Below are 15,000 nucleotides of genomic sequence, written 5' to 3'. Positions count from 1 at the left end.
TCCTATATGTATGTATGTATGTATGTATGCATGAAATATTAGATGGTGAGCACAATGTCAAATCAAGACTTCATTACTCGACATCTAATGGTGGTCTGAATATTAAAACTTCAAACCTTTTCTGTCCGGCAGAGCCATGAAGCTCAAAATTTAATGAGACCATTACTTTAATATGGAAGTAATTAGACTTGACTTAATGAAATGAGATAATCGTCCTTCTCTTTAAATGACATTTGGATTCTACTATAAGGGAAAGATTCTGTGCCGCATAAAATCTTGAGGACAGATATGTTAGTAATGTTTTCAGAGTTATGCACATTATTCCATTTGTTATTTGAACTTGAAAATGCTTTACTTTACTAATTTAGACCTCGAAAACTTTAGTTATAAGCTTATAGGCAGCAAAAATCTGTAATAATAATAGATGTGTACTTTGATGATATATATCTTGATTCTACATTGAATGTCTAAACACTAACTGCATTAAAGATTAGATTTTATAAGATAATTTACATAAGTACTTTCTTTTCCATTGTTTGTTTGTTAGATGTTAGTTAATTGGAGACTTGAAAGTTAGTCTAAGTATAAAAAGAAAGATGTAACAAGTAAAGGCGTAAAATCATTTATGTCTTCCTTAACAATTATTTGAAATAGTTGTTTCATCAGGCTATCTTAGATGACCTTATAGTAGGCTTTCATTCCCTTAAGCCTCTTCCGGCCTCCGTCGAAAACCACATTCAATTGATTCCCCGTCGAGGTGATGGACTTTCCACCGGCCTTCCCGCAAAACAGGTCACTGGTGGCAGCTGGGTAATCCTTGTCTCCATCTCTGTTGACAACCACGTACGCTTGCAAGCATTTCCTGGATTTCTGGACAGTGAGCCTTCCGATGTCCAGTCTGATCTTCCTGTCCTCCGGGGCCTAGTAATATGAATCGTAATAATATGTGTTATTAGAGGGCGAGGAAGTCTTACATTATTCAGTAAAGTATAATGTAATACAATTATATTAAATATTATAGTTAGAATACGGAAAATAAACCTTCATCTAGCATTGGTATGCTATAGGCTTGGAATAAATTTCTTTGGTTATAATGGGTGTATCGTCGTATATAAACTGTAATTAACTAATAATTGTTTTTATTCTTTATTACTGTATCAATTATTGCACAAAGAGAGAGAGAGAGAGAGAGAGAGAGAGAGAGTTAGAGAGAGAGAGAGAGAGAGAGAGAGAGAGAGAGAGAGAGAGAGAGAGAGAGAGAGAGAGAGATGTTAAAAGGTACAGTGTAGGTTCTTCTTGTGCCACTTACTAAAACTCTCTGACACTCAATGGAAAAAAAGTAAGTTTGAACATTCTGTTAAGAGCAGCCGTACTGAAATACTGATAAGAAAAATTCCCGAAGTCTCGTTAAGGGACGCAGGAGAATAACTTTTTATCCATTGAAGTTTAGATATACGTGGCACCTGGTTGGAAGATATTGCCTTTGTGATAATGACAACGAGGTCAGAACAAGACTTGCGTAAGGACTTATGCACTAGAGAGAGAGAGAGAGAGAGAGAGAGAGAGAGAGAGAGAGAGAGAGAGAGAGATTTAACTTTAGTCTCTTTCTGTAACTTCATTAATCAAGATATTCAAGTTGCTTCATTCATGGGCATAAAAGCTTTCTAGGAGTCGGTCGAGTGTAGACCCTGAGCCCACAATGCAACGAGAGAAACTTTCCTTTCATTACCATTCAGATTGCACTTTTAAAAATATGATTAGCAAAATCACAAGCAACAGGAATGTATACGTTTTAATAACATTTCTGAATATACAGTATACGGGTATATAAAAACCTGAGGATTGCATTGGTTAATGTATTATGTTTCAGTTTCTCTTCATGTTACATAGGCGGCCTTTTCATGTTCTTGATTGTTAAAAACACAGGCACGCACACGCGTATAAAAAGACAAACACTCCTATACAATATATTTTTACATAAATCATATATATGTAAATCTACACGCATTTAATGCGTACACACACACACACACACACACACACACACACATATATATATATATATATATATATATATATATATATATATATATATATATATATATATATATATATATGCATGCAAATATCAACGACAGTGTCATTTAATATCGAATTCTACCTTAGGAATATATATCCACTGGGATTCCTTTATGGTAATAGCTTCTGACTGGGCAAAAGCGATTCGAACTCGTGCAACTCAGTCGAATCCATGCCTGTGAGGACTCTACCAAATGAACTATCAAGAGAGATATAAGTTTATTACAAGTCACCGTACATATTCCTGTAGAATTCAGGAATCTGTTCTTAGACTTAAAATAAACCCATCTCCACCATAATAGCTGAATTGTGAGTTTGCAACACGCTGTTATTCAAGATGAATATATATCACTAACACTTGTGACTTTGATCAATGTAAATATCACCCACAATGGAATTTAATACCGAAGTCTACCTCGGGAATATATCCACTGGAATTTATTTATGGTAATAGCTTTTGCCTGGGCAGAGATTCGAACTTGTGCCACTCAGCCGAAACCATGTCTGCGAGGACTTTATGTATACATACATACAGTACATATATACATATGAATATATATAAGAATAAATATGAAGATATATATATATATATATATATATATATATATATATATATATATATATATATATATATATATATATAAACTCCCCAGCTCCAGACTCCCCTGTTCATTTTCACATAAAATAAATATATTAAATAAAAAGTTAACAATAATACAGAAGAATTAACACCAAAATGAAATCACTCGAAATATTAAATCTGAAGAAAACCTTAGACTAAGACAAGAAAATGTTACTCTATGAAAATTATACAATCACTTGTTACACTGGAATTAATTTATGAGAATATTTAATTTTGATAATTAATGAAAAGAGTTACACTTTAACACTCTAATGATTAAACATTAAATGAAATTTACATATATATAACTGTTACACTTACCTCTTTTGGTTCACATGAGGCTACCGAACAGTAAGCAAAATTAATACACTTCACTGTTTTACCTAAATCTCACAGGGCCAGTTACAAAAATGTATGTTTGATGTACTTAAATCAACACACTACACTTGATTTAACATTGAAAAATTTCACTAGCATTTGAACTACACTATACATGATATACGTTGGGTAAAAAACTTATTCACGTTTGAGAGGACACACACTTGAGAGGAGAGAGGCCAGGTACACTCTGGCTCTTTTAAAGGGATAGGCTGGATCACTTCTTCTCCTTATGCATTCCTAGGGTCTATATATATTGACTTAATACTTCTAGAATTTTCTAATAGATCATTCCACAGGAGATTCTGTCCTTTTGAAGAGAATAGCAGGGGAGGAGGTTATCCCTATTTGTCGTTTGAAACTGCCATGTGAGTTAGTGACATGTCATTTTGATTTTGTGGTAAAAGATTCAATAGCTGCTAAGGGAGTAGAAGTTCTGCTGGGTAATGAGGTTGGTGGAGCGCCGTTTGTGCCTTGTCCCATTGTAACGGAAATATCATTGAAGTATAGTCCTATGACTGAACTCAAGAAAGACTACCCGTATCTGTTTGCTAGTTGTGTGACGACTAGGAGTATGACAAAGAAAGTGGCTACAGAAGAAGACAGAGAATCCGAAGGAGCGATGAACTTGGAGGATTTATTCTCAGAGGAGGATTCCCATGATGGTACGCAAGAGGAGAACTCCCAAATAACCCGAGGGAAGAGGAATGACAGATGAATGAAAAAGAAGACAAAGAAGCAATGGATTTAGAAGAATTAGAAAAGTCAGCATTAGAAGTAGGACATGGGAGTAGGAAAAGGCTGATATGAATGCAACGGAAGGATGCGACGTTAACATAAAAGTGGATGAGACGGAGGTGCAACAGTCTCCCACTTGTTATTACCTTAAGGATGGCTTGCTTATGAGAAAGCATAGACCTGCAGATATCCCTGGGAATGCTGGATGGGGGTTATACCCTCAGATATTAATTGCCGCACCCTTGAGAAGACAGGTGATTACCATAGCACACGAGGCTGGGTACATAGGAACAAGGAAGATTACAGAAAAGATTATGAAACACTTTTTCTGGCTTGATATGCATAAGGATATGAGCGAATTTTGCTGTGCGTAGCACGTTTAAAAGATGGCTGGAAAGCCTAACGAGTACATCAAGAAAGCTCCCGTACGCCCGAATGAAGTTCGAGGAGAACCCTTCAGCAAGGTAATGATCGACATTGTGGGACCGTTACCAAGAATGAAGAAAGATCACGAATAAATGTCAACCTTGATGTGTCCATTAATGAGATACCCAGAAGCCATACACGTCAGGAACATCAGTGCCAAAGTAATCGCTGAGAAATTACTAGACTGCTTTACTAAGTTTGGTATTCTGGAAATTGTAACTGAGGAACAAATTTCACATCAAAATTGTTTCAGGGCATAATGAAACTGTTGGATGTGAACAACAAATATCTACTGCTTATCACCCGGAGACCCAAGATGCATTAGAAGGGTTTCATCGAACCCCAAAGAGTATGTTAACAAAGTACTGCAACGAAACAGGAAATAAATGGGACATCGGACTATCGTTGATGTTATTTGAAGTAAACAATGCTTATCTAGAAAGCATGGGATGTAGCACGAATGAAATGGTGTTTGGATGAGAAGTACGAGGACCGATTAAAATGTTGGCGGAAAAATGGAAGGATCAAGAGGAAACAGATGGAGAATATGTCAAGAATTTGAGGAAAAGGATCAGCGAGATAAGGAAATTTTCCCTAGAAAACCTGAAAACGAGTCAGGGTAAAAGGAAGAAAAGGTTTGATACAGTATAAAAATTAAGGACAGACAGTTTGCGGCAGGACAACAGGTGTTGGTTTTCTTACCAATATGGAGATTCCCACTCACCAACAAGGTCCAAGGACCATTCAGGATTTTAAAGAAGATCAGTGACCTGACCTACGTTATCAAAACCCCAGGAAGAGGTGCACACATTGTGTCTCTACACTGTGGTTACAACCTGTGTCGTGCAATATCTTGACCGGGGTCAGCTCATTCCCATCTATTGTGGTTAACATACATTCATAAATATAAGGTTTAAAGGTATCCACGCTATTTGTGTTCATCCTGTTCGCAGTGGCGATTCTAGGACTCTGAAAGTGGGGGGGGGGGCCACTTCAGGGCCAATATAAATTTTGGGGGGGCATTTATTGTTGGTGGCTAGGTGGCACTCTGAAGACAATATTATGTCATTAATGAAATAACAAATGACAATAATAACACCTCATTACTTTCATAACTTGCATTTGTAAAACATATACATGTATGCCTACACAAACATTATGATAATGGAGGTTATTCGTATTACTTAAAAAAAAATATATATGTATTTCTTGCAATATATTTTTAACAAAATCGCAAAAATATGGCAAAAATATCTTCAAAACAAAAATGAATCATGAGTTATGAATGTAATGTAAATATTATGTTGATATTAAAACCCCATGCAAGCATGCATGAAGTAATGCAGTGTTGCCAACAAGGCGAGTTTCCCTTTCCTGAGGTGAAGTAGATTATAGTACGTATATTTAGTGCAGCTTAATTCTACGATTATCATGCCGGCTATCAAATTCATCAACAAAACAGTCTAAATCAATTCCCTCGGCACGTGCACTTTCAATGGACAGTAATGCGATATTACTCAATCTAGCACTGGTCATGGAATTTCTGAGAAATGTTTTCACTAATTTCATTTTTGAAAAACTTCTCTCACAAGAAGCACTGGTAACAGGAAGAGTGACAGATATTAACAATAGTTTGTACAAACAGTCAAATGCAGCCTTATAAGGACTAAGGAATGAGAGGAATTGTGTAATGGATGTAGGCTGTATTGGCTCTTTCGTGAGTAATTTCTTCACCAGAGGGATCTCATATTGTAAATCATTTTGACTGACCGAGTATGCCATTGCATATGCCTTCAAGTCTTCTTCTAACAAGAATGTCTGTCCTCCAGGACAGAGAGCTGAAATACCACAGAAAATTGCATTTGACTCTTTGGAGAAACGACGGTCTAATTCACTAATTAAGCAGTCTAGGACTTCATAGAAAATCCTGATGTGTTGCACATGACATGGAACAGAAGATCCTTGACCACTTGTTTCAAACACGATAAATCCATCAAGCTTACGAGGTTTCTTTACCCGTTTTCTTGTTGTTGTTGGTGTAATGCAGCATTTCCTGCAGAGTTCATTAACCTTCTCAGAGTAATGGTCATTCAAGTCAGAGTTGCGTACATTAACTAAATGTTCATGGAGTGACGAAATTAGATTTGCTGCTTTTCCTAGGTCTGCTTGTTTATCCTGTAGCTGTGTAGACACTTTATTAACTTTTCCAAGAATATCTGTGAAAAATTGCAATAAGTAAACAAACTCTGCATCAATCTGGGCAAGCAAACCGCGAGCGGATACAGCTCGGGCACCAATGTTATCTTCAGAAATTTCCTTCAAAAGTCTCATTATGCATTGCAGACGGAGTAGAGCATTTTCACACGAAGTGGCCCGACACCACCACCTTGTGTCACTGAGATGCTGCAGTTCTCGTACTTGTTCTTTAGGCAACATTTCACGCTGCATCAAAATGAATTTCTCATGAACTACCGAGTTACTAGCAAAGATATAGAGTTCTTCAAGCAAACTAAAGAATTCAGCAGCTTCGGGTACATACTTTGCAACATTTATCAACACTAAATTGAGCCTGTGTCCATAGCAGTGTATATAATATGCAAAAGGAGCTTTATCACGAATTCGTTTCTGAACACCACTAATCCCTCCACTCATCACTGATGCCCCATCAAATCCTAATCCTACAAGAGAAGATTTGTAATCCAACCCCAGTTTATCCAAACTCTTCAAAATAATATCTGTGATAGAGGCAGCATCCAACAAGTCCATCTGAGTGAAAGAAATGAAGCACTCCTGAATACAATTTGCTATTTCATCATAAAATCTAATAACTAATGCCAACTGCTCTGCCTTACTAACATCCTTGGCTTCATCAGCTTGAACAGAAAAGTAATGACATGACCTAACTTTTTCTGCAATTTCTTCCTTCACCATACATGCAAGTGTGTCAATCATCTCATTCTGTATTGCAGAACAAGTGTATTTTTCATTTTTTGGACCACTTTCTACTCTATCAGCTATAATAGGATCACGTTTAGCAGTGAATCTGAGAATCTTACGAACATTTCCTGGATTCAGTTCATCATCACCTTCTCTATGTCCTCTCTGCGAAATGTCTTGTGTTACAGTCAACAGGATTATTTCACCTAATGTCTTTATGTAATGACGATTTTCAAGAACTTTCTTCTGGTATGCCTCACTTATACACTGAGCAATTGATGTTTTATCAGCTTTATTTCGTTGATAGTCCGCCCATGCAATACAAGAAGTTTTGTGGCACTGAGAGGAAATGTGCTTTTCGATGGCACCATCTTTTCCATGTGCTTTCTTCCATCGTCTAAAGCCACTCTTTATGAATGCTTCATCTGCATTGCCATATGTTGGTGGAGCAAAGTGCCTGCATGCAAAACAGAACATTGCATCTCGTTCTTTAGAATATTCAGCCCATTCATATTTGTCGAACCAAGCCCCCACAAAAGACCGAGCATGAGACTTTCCTTCACTATGCCTTGGATACTCTTTTAATCGTACCTGAATAGGATTCTCAGAAGCAGATTGAGAAATGTCAGCTGGTGCAGAATCTTCCTTTTTCTGTTTCTTTGTTGGATGATCATGTGAACTTGATCTTGCAGGATTGCCAATACTTTCACGATCACAGTCTCCCTCTGACTTCTTAGCAGGTTTATCAGATTCAAGGTTTACTGTCAATGGTGTATCACATTCACTGCGTTTTTTTAATTACAAATTTATCCATGATTGTCTATAGTACAATAAAATTATCTGTGATAGTAAGTTCTGAAAAAAAAATAAATTAAATCAAATAATCACACGTAATTCACAATTAACACAACACACCTGTCACCACAGAAAAATGTGATAAAATTTGCGGTTTTGCCGACTACCGACTGGAAGAATAGAAGATGATGACAGCACGCACACACATACACACACACACACACACACCCACATATATATATATATATATATATATATATATATATATATATATATATATATATATATATATATATATATATATATATATATATATATATATATATATATATATATATATATATATATATATATATGTGTGTGTGTGGGTGTGTGTGTGTGTGTGTGTGTGTGTATAACATGTATACAGTATAATAAATATATGCACATATAGGCCTACACTATCACTGCCAACATTCACGAATCACAAAAATTATGATACAATTAGGCCTAGACGATTTTTATTATTATAGGAATTGTTTTCTATGTAAAAATAAAATGGGGTTAATTGTCACCGACTCACCAGCTACTTGTATTTTGGCCTATTTAGTTATTTTCTTTCAAATATGGCTAACGACAATATTTATATTTGGCTTTTGTCAGATCTGTTTGTGAAAAGGTTAACACTGGGTTGAAGGGTTAAAACTTGAGTTGGGATATAGACCTACATCATATAACAAAAAAATTAGTGTACATTGTTTGCTACTTTACACCCGCCTGTCAGATTCTTCTCATTCTTTTTCTAAGATTTCGTATAATTATTTTTTTACTCTATTTTCGTATCCGCTTCTTATGTGAAACACCCACATACTGTACATAAAGATCGAATATCTCATAGCCACTAGTCTACTCCCACTTTGTATGAGACGAAATAATGAATACCACTTATGCTCAAATGCACTTATGCACAAATAATTATGCTTTAGACACTCAATAAGACACTAATCGGGTAAAAACTGACTTGACCGGCTCACAGTCTCACAGAAACGGACTACATGTACTGATCACATCATCACATCATACATGGAAGAAACATACGCGTCTGATTCGCGTCACACAAACACAAGCGGGCGAGGAGGACGGAGGTGTAAAAAAAATTCCAATAATTTTAATCTAGCAACGTTACCATCTTTTTTTTTTTTTGTGATTACGTCTAGTTATTGTGATAGGATGGGATATTTGAGTATATATAGTATACTGTATAATTTATAAGGTATATATTTATATTATATATTATATTATATTATTATATATGCCTAAACTAAGCTTATTTAGAATTAGGATATGGAAACAAAAACTGGGGGGGCCAAGCTGGGGGCCAGCCAAAAAACTGGGGGGGCCATGGCCCCCCCTGGCCCCCCCCTAGAATCGCCACTGCCTGTTCGTCCAGTAAATATTATCTAGTTTATTTTCGTCTTTGTCCTTTCCCGATTGTTTCTTCGTCTTGGCATTCTGTAAAGTGGAATTATCCTTAACCACATGGTCGATTGCTTTCGGTTGGCTCAACCAACATTCCTTACTGATATGGCCTCTCATGCCACACTCATAACAGACAATATTAATCTTCTGCACATCTTTCACAACACCTGAAGGAGGACGATTCGACGATTGTTGCTGTGGTACTATTACATTCTGCTTTGGAACAGTACTGGTAGTACTTCTGCTGTAACCATTGAACTTGTTCACATAGTTATTACTGAACTAGTTTCTATGGTTCGGCGAATACTTGACACTTGGTTGGAACAACGGTTGAAACTTCATACCTGAGTAGGGTTTACGACTGATATTATTAAAATCTTCTCTCAGCGAAACGGCTCTATCAAGTCTCTTCACAACTCTCTCTCAAGTACATTCAAATATGTTCTGAAATTCCTCATAAATATTGTTCTAGTAATACCAATTCTTCTAGATCAGCCATCTCTCTCACGTTGGCACCCTCTATCCATCTCTTAAACATCATCGTACCTTATAAGTGTAATAAAGGAAAGTCATTTTCTCATCATTCAGCAAACTTCAGAATCTTTCATCATAGCATTCAGGGGTCACCTGAAACACTTGCAGGACGCTCCTTTTCACTTCTTGATACTCCTTCCTATGGTCCTGAGACAAGGCAAGATACGTACTACATCCTTTTCCAATGAGGACACTCTGCAATAACACAAACCATTTATCTTCTGGCCATTCCATCGTGTATATGAACGTTTCAAAATGATAGAAGAACTCATCGGGAGCTTCTTCTGTGAATTTCTGAATTAAACTCTGTGCATTCAGGACATTAAATACGGAAGAGTGCATAGCAGGGGTTATCTCTTTCTGAGTTGCTGACCTTGCACGAGCTCCAATTTCTTTGCGTGTCGGGCTTTTTCTCTCTCTCTTTCTTCCCATCTTGCAATTTATCTTGCTTCCATGTCCGTCACATGTCTGGTAATTTCTCTTGCCTCTTCCCCTTTCCATTCCTTTTTGTTCTCTCTCTTCTCTCTCTCTTTCTTCTCGTCTTGCTTCCATTTCTCTTGCATGTTTTGCAATTTGTTTGGCCTCTTCTCTCTCTTTTTCTTCCCCGTTCTCTCTCTGTTTCTTCTCGTTCTCTCTCTCTTACTTCTCTTCTTACAATTTCTCTTGCCTCTTCTCTCCCTCTCTTTCTTCCTGTTCTGACATCCTCTTCAACTTAATCAAATTGTCTTCCACTGCAATCCGTCGAATCTTGGTCTCTACATTCCTTTCTGTTTTCATTCTTTTAGTTCTTAGGTCAAATTCTGCTTCAGCCTTCTCCAAAAGTTCACGAACTGCTACAATATCCTCTTCTGTCAACTTTCCTGAGTTTATCAACACTTCTAAGGCAAGACACTTGAATTGAGCTTTAATCATTCCACTTGTTGCATAGCCACCACATGTCATTAAAATAGAGAGCCACTGAGCTTTTGTTACATTAGCTTCTGAAAATTCCTGAAGAATTTGGTTTTCCAAAAACTATTGTACATTTAGTTGGGCTATCTGTGCCAACCGTGTGTCACACGATCGTACATAGTAACGACATTTCATTTTGTGTATATATTATGCTTATATCTTCGCTCTCCCCTCGCACTAAAATGAGCCTGAAATAACATGTATCTTTTTCTCACTGTTAACTGATAACTGTTGTGGTATCAGTTGAACAGGAAATTTCCTGTTGCATTGAACCTGAAATAATGTGTCTGTTTTTCTCACCATTAATTGTTAACTGGTACAGTGTCGGTTGAACAAGAAATTTCCTGTTGCATTGAGTTTTTGTATATAAAGGCGAGTGTCTGTAATAAAGTTACTCAGGTGCTTTCATCCTGTCTTTGAGTCACAACCTTCTCTCGGCTCGTCACATTGGTGACCTCGGAAGTTGACTCGCTCCTCCCACCTTCCACCCCCATCGCCCCTCCGTCGTTGGTTCTATGGCGGACTCTACGGAAGTTGGCGCTGTGGCTCCCCCATTGAAACTTTCGTCATTCGCCGGCGGAGAGGCGTTTGCTTGGTTCCAGTTTCGCATCAAGGGCGTGACTTGCTCAACCACCAAAGCACATTATGTTCTCGCGGCAATACCGGAGGACACCTTCCCGTATGACGCTCTCAGTACTCGCCATCGCCAGCCGCCCGTATAGCAAAGCTTTTTCAGCTCTCTCAACAACGGTTGGGGGACCAAAGGGCTTCGCTCGCCCTCAGGGAAATGACCAGTATCGCTCGCCTGCAACCTGCCGCAGATGGCTCTCCTCGTGAGGTGAACCTACTTCGTGCCCTTTGGATACGCCGTTTACCCGAACCTGTGCGAGCTGCCATACCCAATGTCAATAGTTTACCCATAAAGGACTTGATGACCAAAGCCGACGCCCTTATGGACAGCCACTTCAAGACCTCCATCAATGCCTCCACTCCTGACAAACAAGACGCCTATTCAACGTTAACCGAAGCTGAAGTGAATGCCGTAGGACATACACGCCTACCTTGTGACGTGCCAAAGCGGCGACAAAGCCACCCACCACCCACCACTCGATCGCGCCCCAACCAACGACTTCTACAGTTACTTACTGCCTCCCATCCGCCGCAGTTTTGCTACTACCACAACAGATTCGCGGCAACCGCGAAGAAATGGGCCAAGGATTGTCATTGGCAAAAAAACGTGTAAGTAAGCCATCTTTCGTGGCGGTGGCCTCCTGTGTTTCTAATGATGCAGAAATGGGCGTGCGATTTTTGGTAGACACGGGTGCTTGTCTTTCTCTTTTGCCAAGGGAACTCTTCAGGACACGACGTAGTCTGTCTACATCTGCCGACATCCGCTTGGTAGCTGCCAACGGATCTGCGATACCCACCTATGGTTACGAGAACCTCACGTTATCGTTTGGAAACGGTAAATCTAATTAGAAGTTTCCCGTTGCTGACGTCACATTGCCAATCCTCGGTGCGGATTTCTTCACTCATTTCCACGTTCTGGTAGATGTCGCCCACCGACGATTGGTCAACGCAGACTCGTCCTTGTCGACACCTCTTTAACCCGCCCCCTCCAACCTCGCTCTCCACATCAGCGCATCCACGGATGTCTATACCCACCTCCTCACGTCGTACCCGGAAGTTTTCCATCCAGAACTTTGCCAAACACCCACGGCTCCTGCCAAGCACAGTATTTATCACCATATGAAGACGACGGGACTCCCAGTCTTCCCAAAATTCAGACGTATGGCACCGGAACGATTGGCAGCCAAACAGACTTTTGCCAAAATGGAGGAAATGGGCCTTTGCCAAAAGGCCTCCAGCCCATGGTCGTCACCCTTACACATTGTTCTGAAGAAAGACGGCTCCCTCTGTCCGTGTGGGGATTACAGGCGCCTGAACATGCAAACAGAACCGGATCACTACCCCCTCCTAAATATCGCCAATGTGACCTACCTGCACAAAGCGAAGGTTTTCTCTACGCTCGACTTCCTGAAGGGGTATTATCAGGTGCCTATGAACCCAGAAGACATCCCCAAGACCGCCATCACCACTCCGTTTGGTACATACACCTTCAATTACTCCTGTTTTGGCCTTCGTAATGCTGGGACCACGTTTTAACGTCTCATGGATGGCATCTTAGGGAACCTCCCCTTCTGTGTATGTTATGTGGACGATATACTTGTGTTCTCCTCCTCAAAAGAGGAACACCTCCGTCACCTGCGCATCGTGCTCGATCGCTTGCAACAAAACGGCCTTGTAGTCCGGTACCACAAGTGTACCTTTGGCGCCAACGAAGTGTCGTTGTTAGGGCACTGCATCACTCCTGAAGGAGTCTATCCCCTCCCTGATAAAGTAGCAGCCGTTCAGGACTTCTCCGCGTCCTCGACCGTCAAAGCTCTGCAGTAATTCTTGGGCATGATCAACTATTATCACCGTTTTCTGCCAGCCATTGCCACCACTCTTGCTCCCCTCTACGCCTCCCTCAAGGGCAAGCCAAAGGACCTGAAGTGGGGTCCCCTTCAAGAAGCGGCCTTCTGCAATGCAAAGAAGGCCCTATCAACCGCTGTGGTTCGCATTTTTCCTATCACACATGCCCCTCTCCTTCTCTCCACCGATGCCAGCGACGTCGCTATTGGTGCAGTACTCGAGCAGGTGGTCAATGGCTCGGCCCGCCCATTGGCCTTCTTCAGCAGAAAACTGTCGAAGGCAGAATCGGGTTATTTTACCTTCGATCGCGAATTGCTGGAGATGGACTCGACTGTCCGTCACTTTCGCCATTTCTTAGAAGGTACGTCCTTTGTCATTTGCACAGACCACATGCCTCTGGTACACGCCTTCACTCGACAGTCTGACGCCTGGTCCATCCGTCAACGCCGACATCTCTCCGCCGTGGCTGAATACAATTGCACCCTTCAATACGTCCCTGGGAAAATGAATCCCGTTGCCGATGCCCTGTCAAGAAACACGTTGGCTGCCGTTCAACTGGGATTGGATTACAACGCCTTGGCTGAAGTCCAATGACAGGATCAAGAGTATCAAGCATGTAGGACATCCTGCACGTCCCTCCGTTGGGAAGACTTCCCCCTTGAAGACTCCAACACCACCCTCCTCTGTGACGTCAGTACTGGTAGACCGCGACGTTGGATTCCTGCTCCCATGCGCTGGCAGGTGTTTGATTTCATTCACGGCCTTTCACATCCCTTGTGCCATTCTACTGCACAGCTGCTGAAGACAAAGTTCATTTAGCACGGCATTTCTAAGGATGCTAAGGATTGGGTCCGCGCCTGTACTTCTTGTCAAACTTCTAAAGTACATCGACACACGGATTCAGGAGTGGGCACCTATCCTCAACCTCAGCGTCGTTTCGCACACATTCACGTCGACGTTGTAGGCCCCCTACCCACATCACAAGGACATCGTTACCTGTTTATTGTCATCAACCGCTCTACTCGTTGGCCTGAAGCCATTCCCATGGAAACTGCAACGTCTGCCACATGTACATCTACCTTACTCTCAGGATGGATTGCAAGATTTAGTATATCTGAGCATATACCGACAGACTTGCAATCTGCAATGCACGTCTTCCCGTGCAACGACACTAGCAAGCCACCGCTAACATCCCCTTACACGGGCCCTTTCCTTGTGATCCGACGCAGTCCGAAAGCATTCCTACTAAACATTCGTGTCAAAGAAGACTGGGTCTCCATTGATCGTCTCAAACCTGCGTATCTCCTGCCAGATGACCCGCCTACAGTTCGCCTCCCTAGATCAGGGCGCCCTATTTAACATGTACAGTATGTCATTTTTAGGGGGGGAGCCGTGTACCAACTGTGTGTCACACAATCGTACATGGTAACGACATTCCATTTTGTGTATATATTATGCTTGTATCTTCGCTCTCCCCTCGCACTAACAAGAACCTAAAATAACATATATCTTTTTCTTACCGTTCACTGATAACCGGTGTGGTATCAGTAGAACAGGAAATTTCCTGTCGCATTGAACCTGAAATAATGTGTCTGTTTTTCTCATAG

At 40.3% G+C, this 15,000-nt stretch overlaps 1 protein-coding gene across 1 annotated transcript in view; it reads right to left on the bottom strand.

Moving 5' to 3' along the window:
- Positions 1-624: 624 nt before the first annotated feature.
- The window catches only part of LOC137649737 (ovochymase-1-like), a 51,319-nt gene continuing 36,943 nt past the window's right edge, over positions 625-15,000 (bottom strand). The window contains exon 5 of the mRNA XM_068382688.1: positions 625-921. Within this exon, the coding sequence (XP_068238789.1) occupies positions 673-921 (249 nt within the window). The 3' untranslated portion in view covers positions 625-672. The remainder of the gene's footprint in view (positions 922-15,000) is intronic.

Source organism: Palaemon carinicauda, chromosome 11 (genome assembly GCF_036898095.1).
Source record: "Palaemon carinicauda isolate YSFRI2023 chromosome 11, ASM3689809v2, whole genome shotgun sequence".
NCBI lineage: Eukaryota > Metazoa > Arthropoda > Malacostraca > Decapoda > Palaemonidae > Palaemon > Palaemon carinicauda.
Note: the sequence above shows the minus strand (reverse complement) of the source record. Positions and strands in the feature narration are given on the sequence as shown.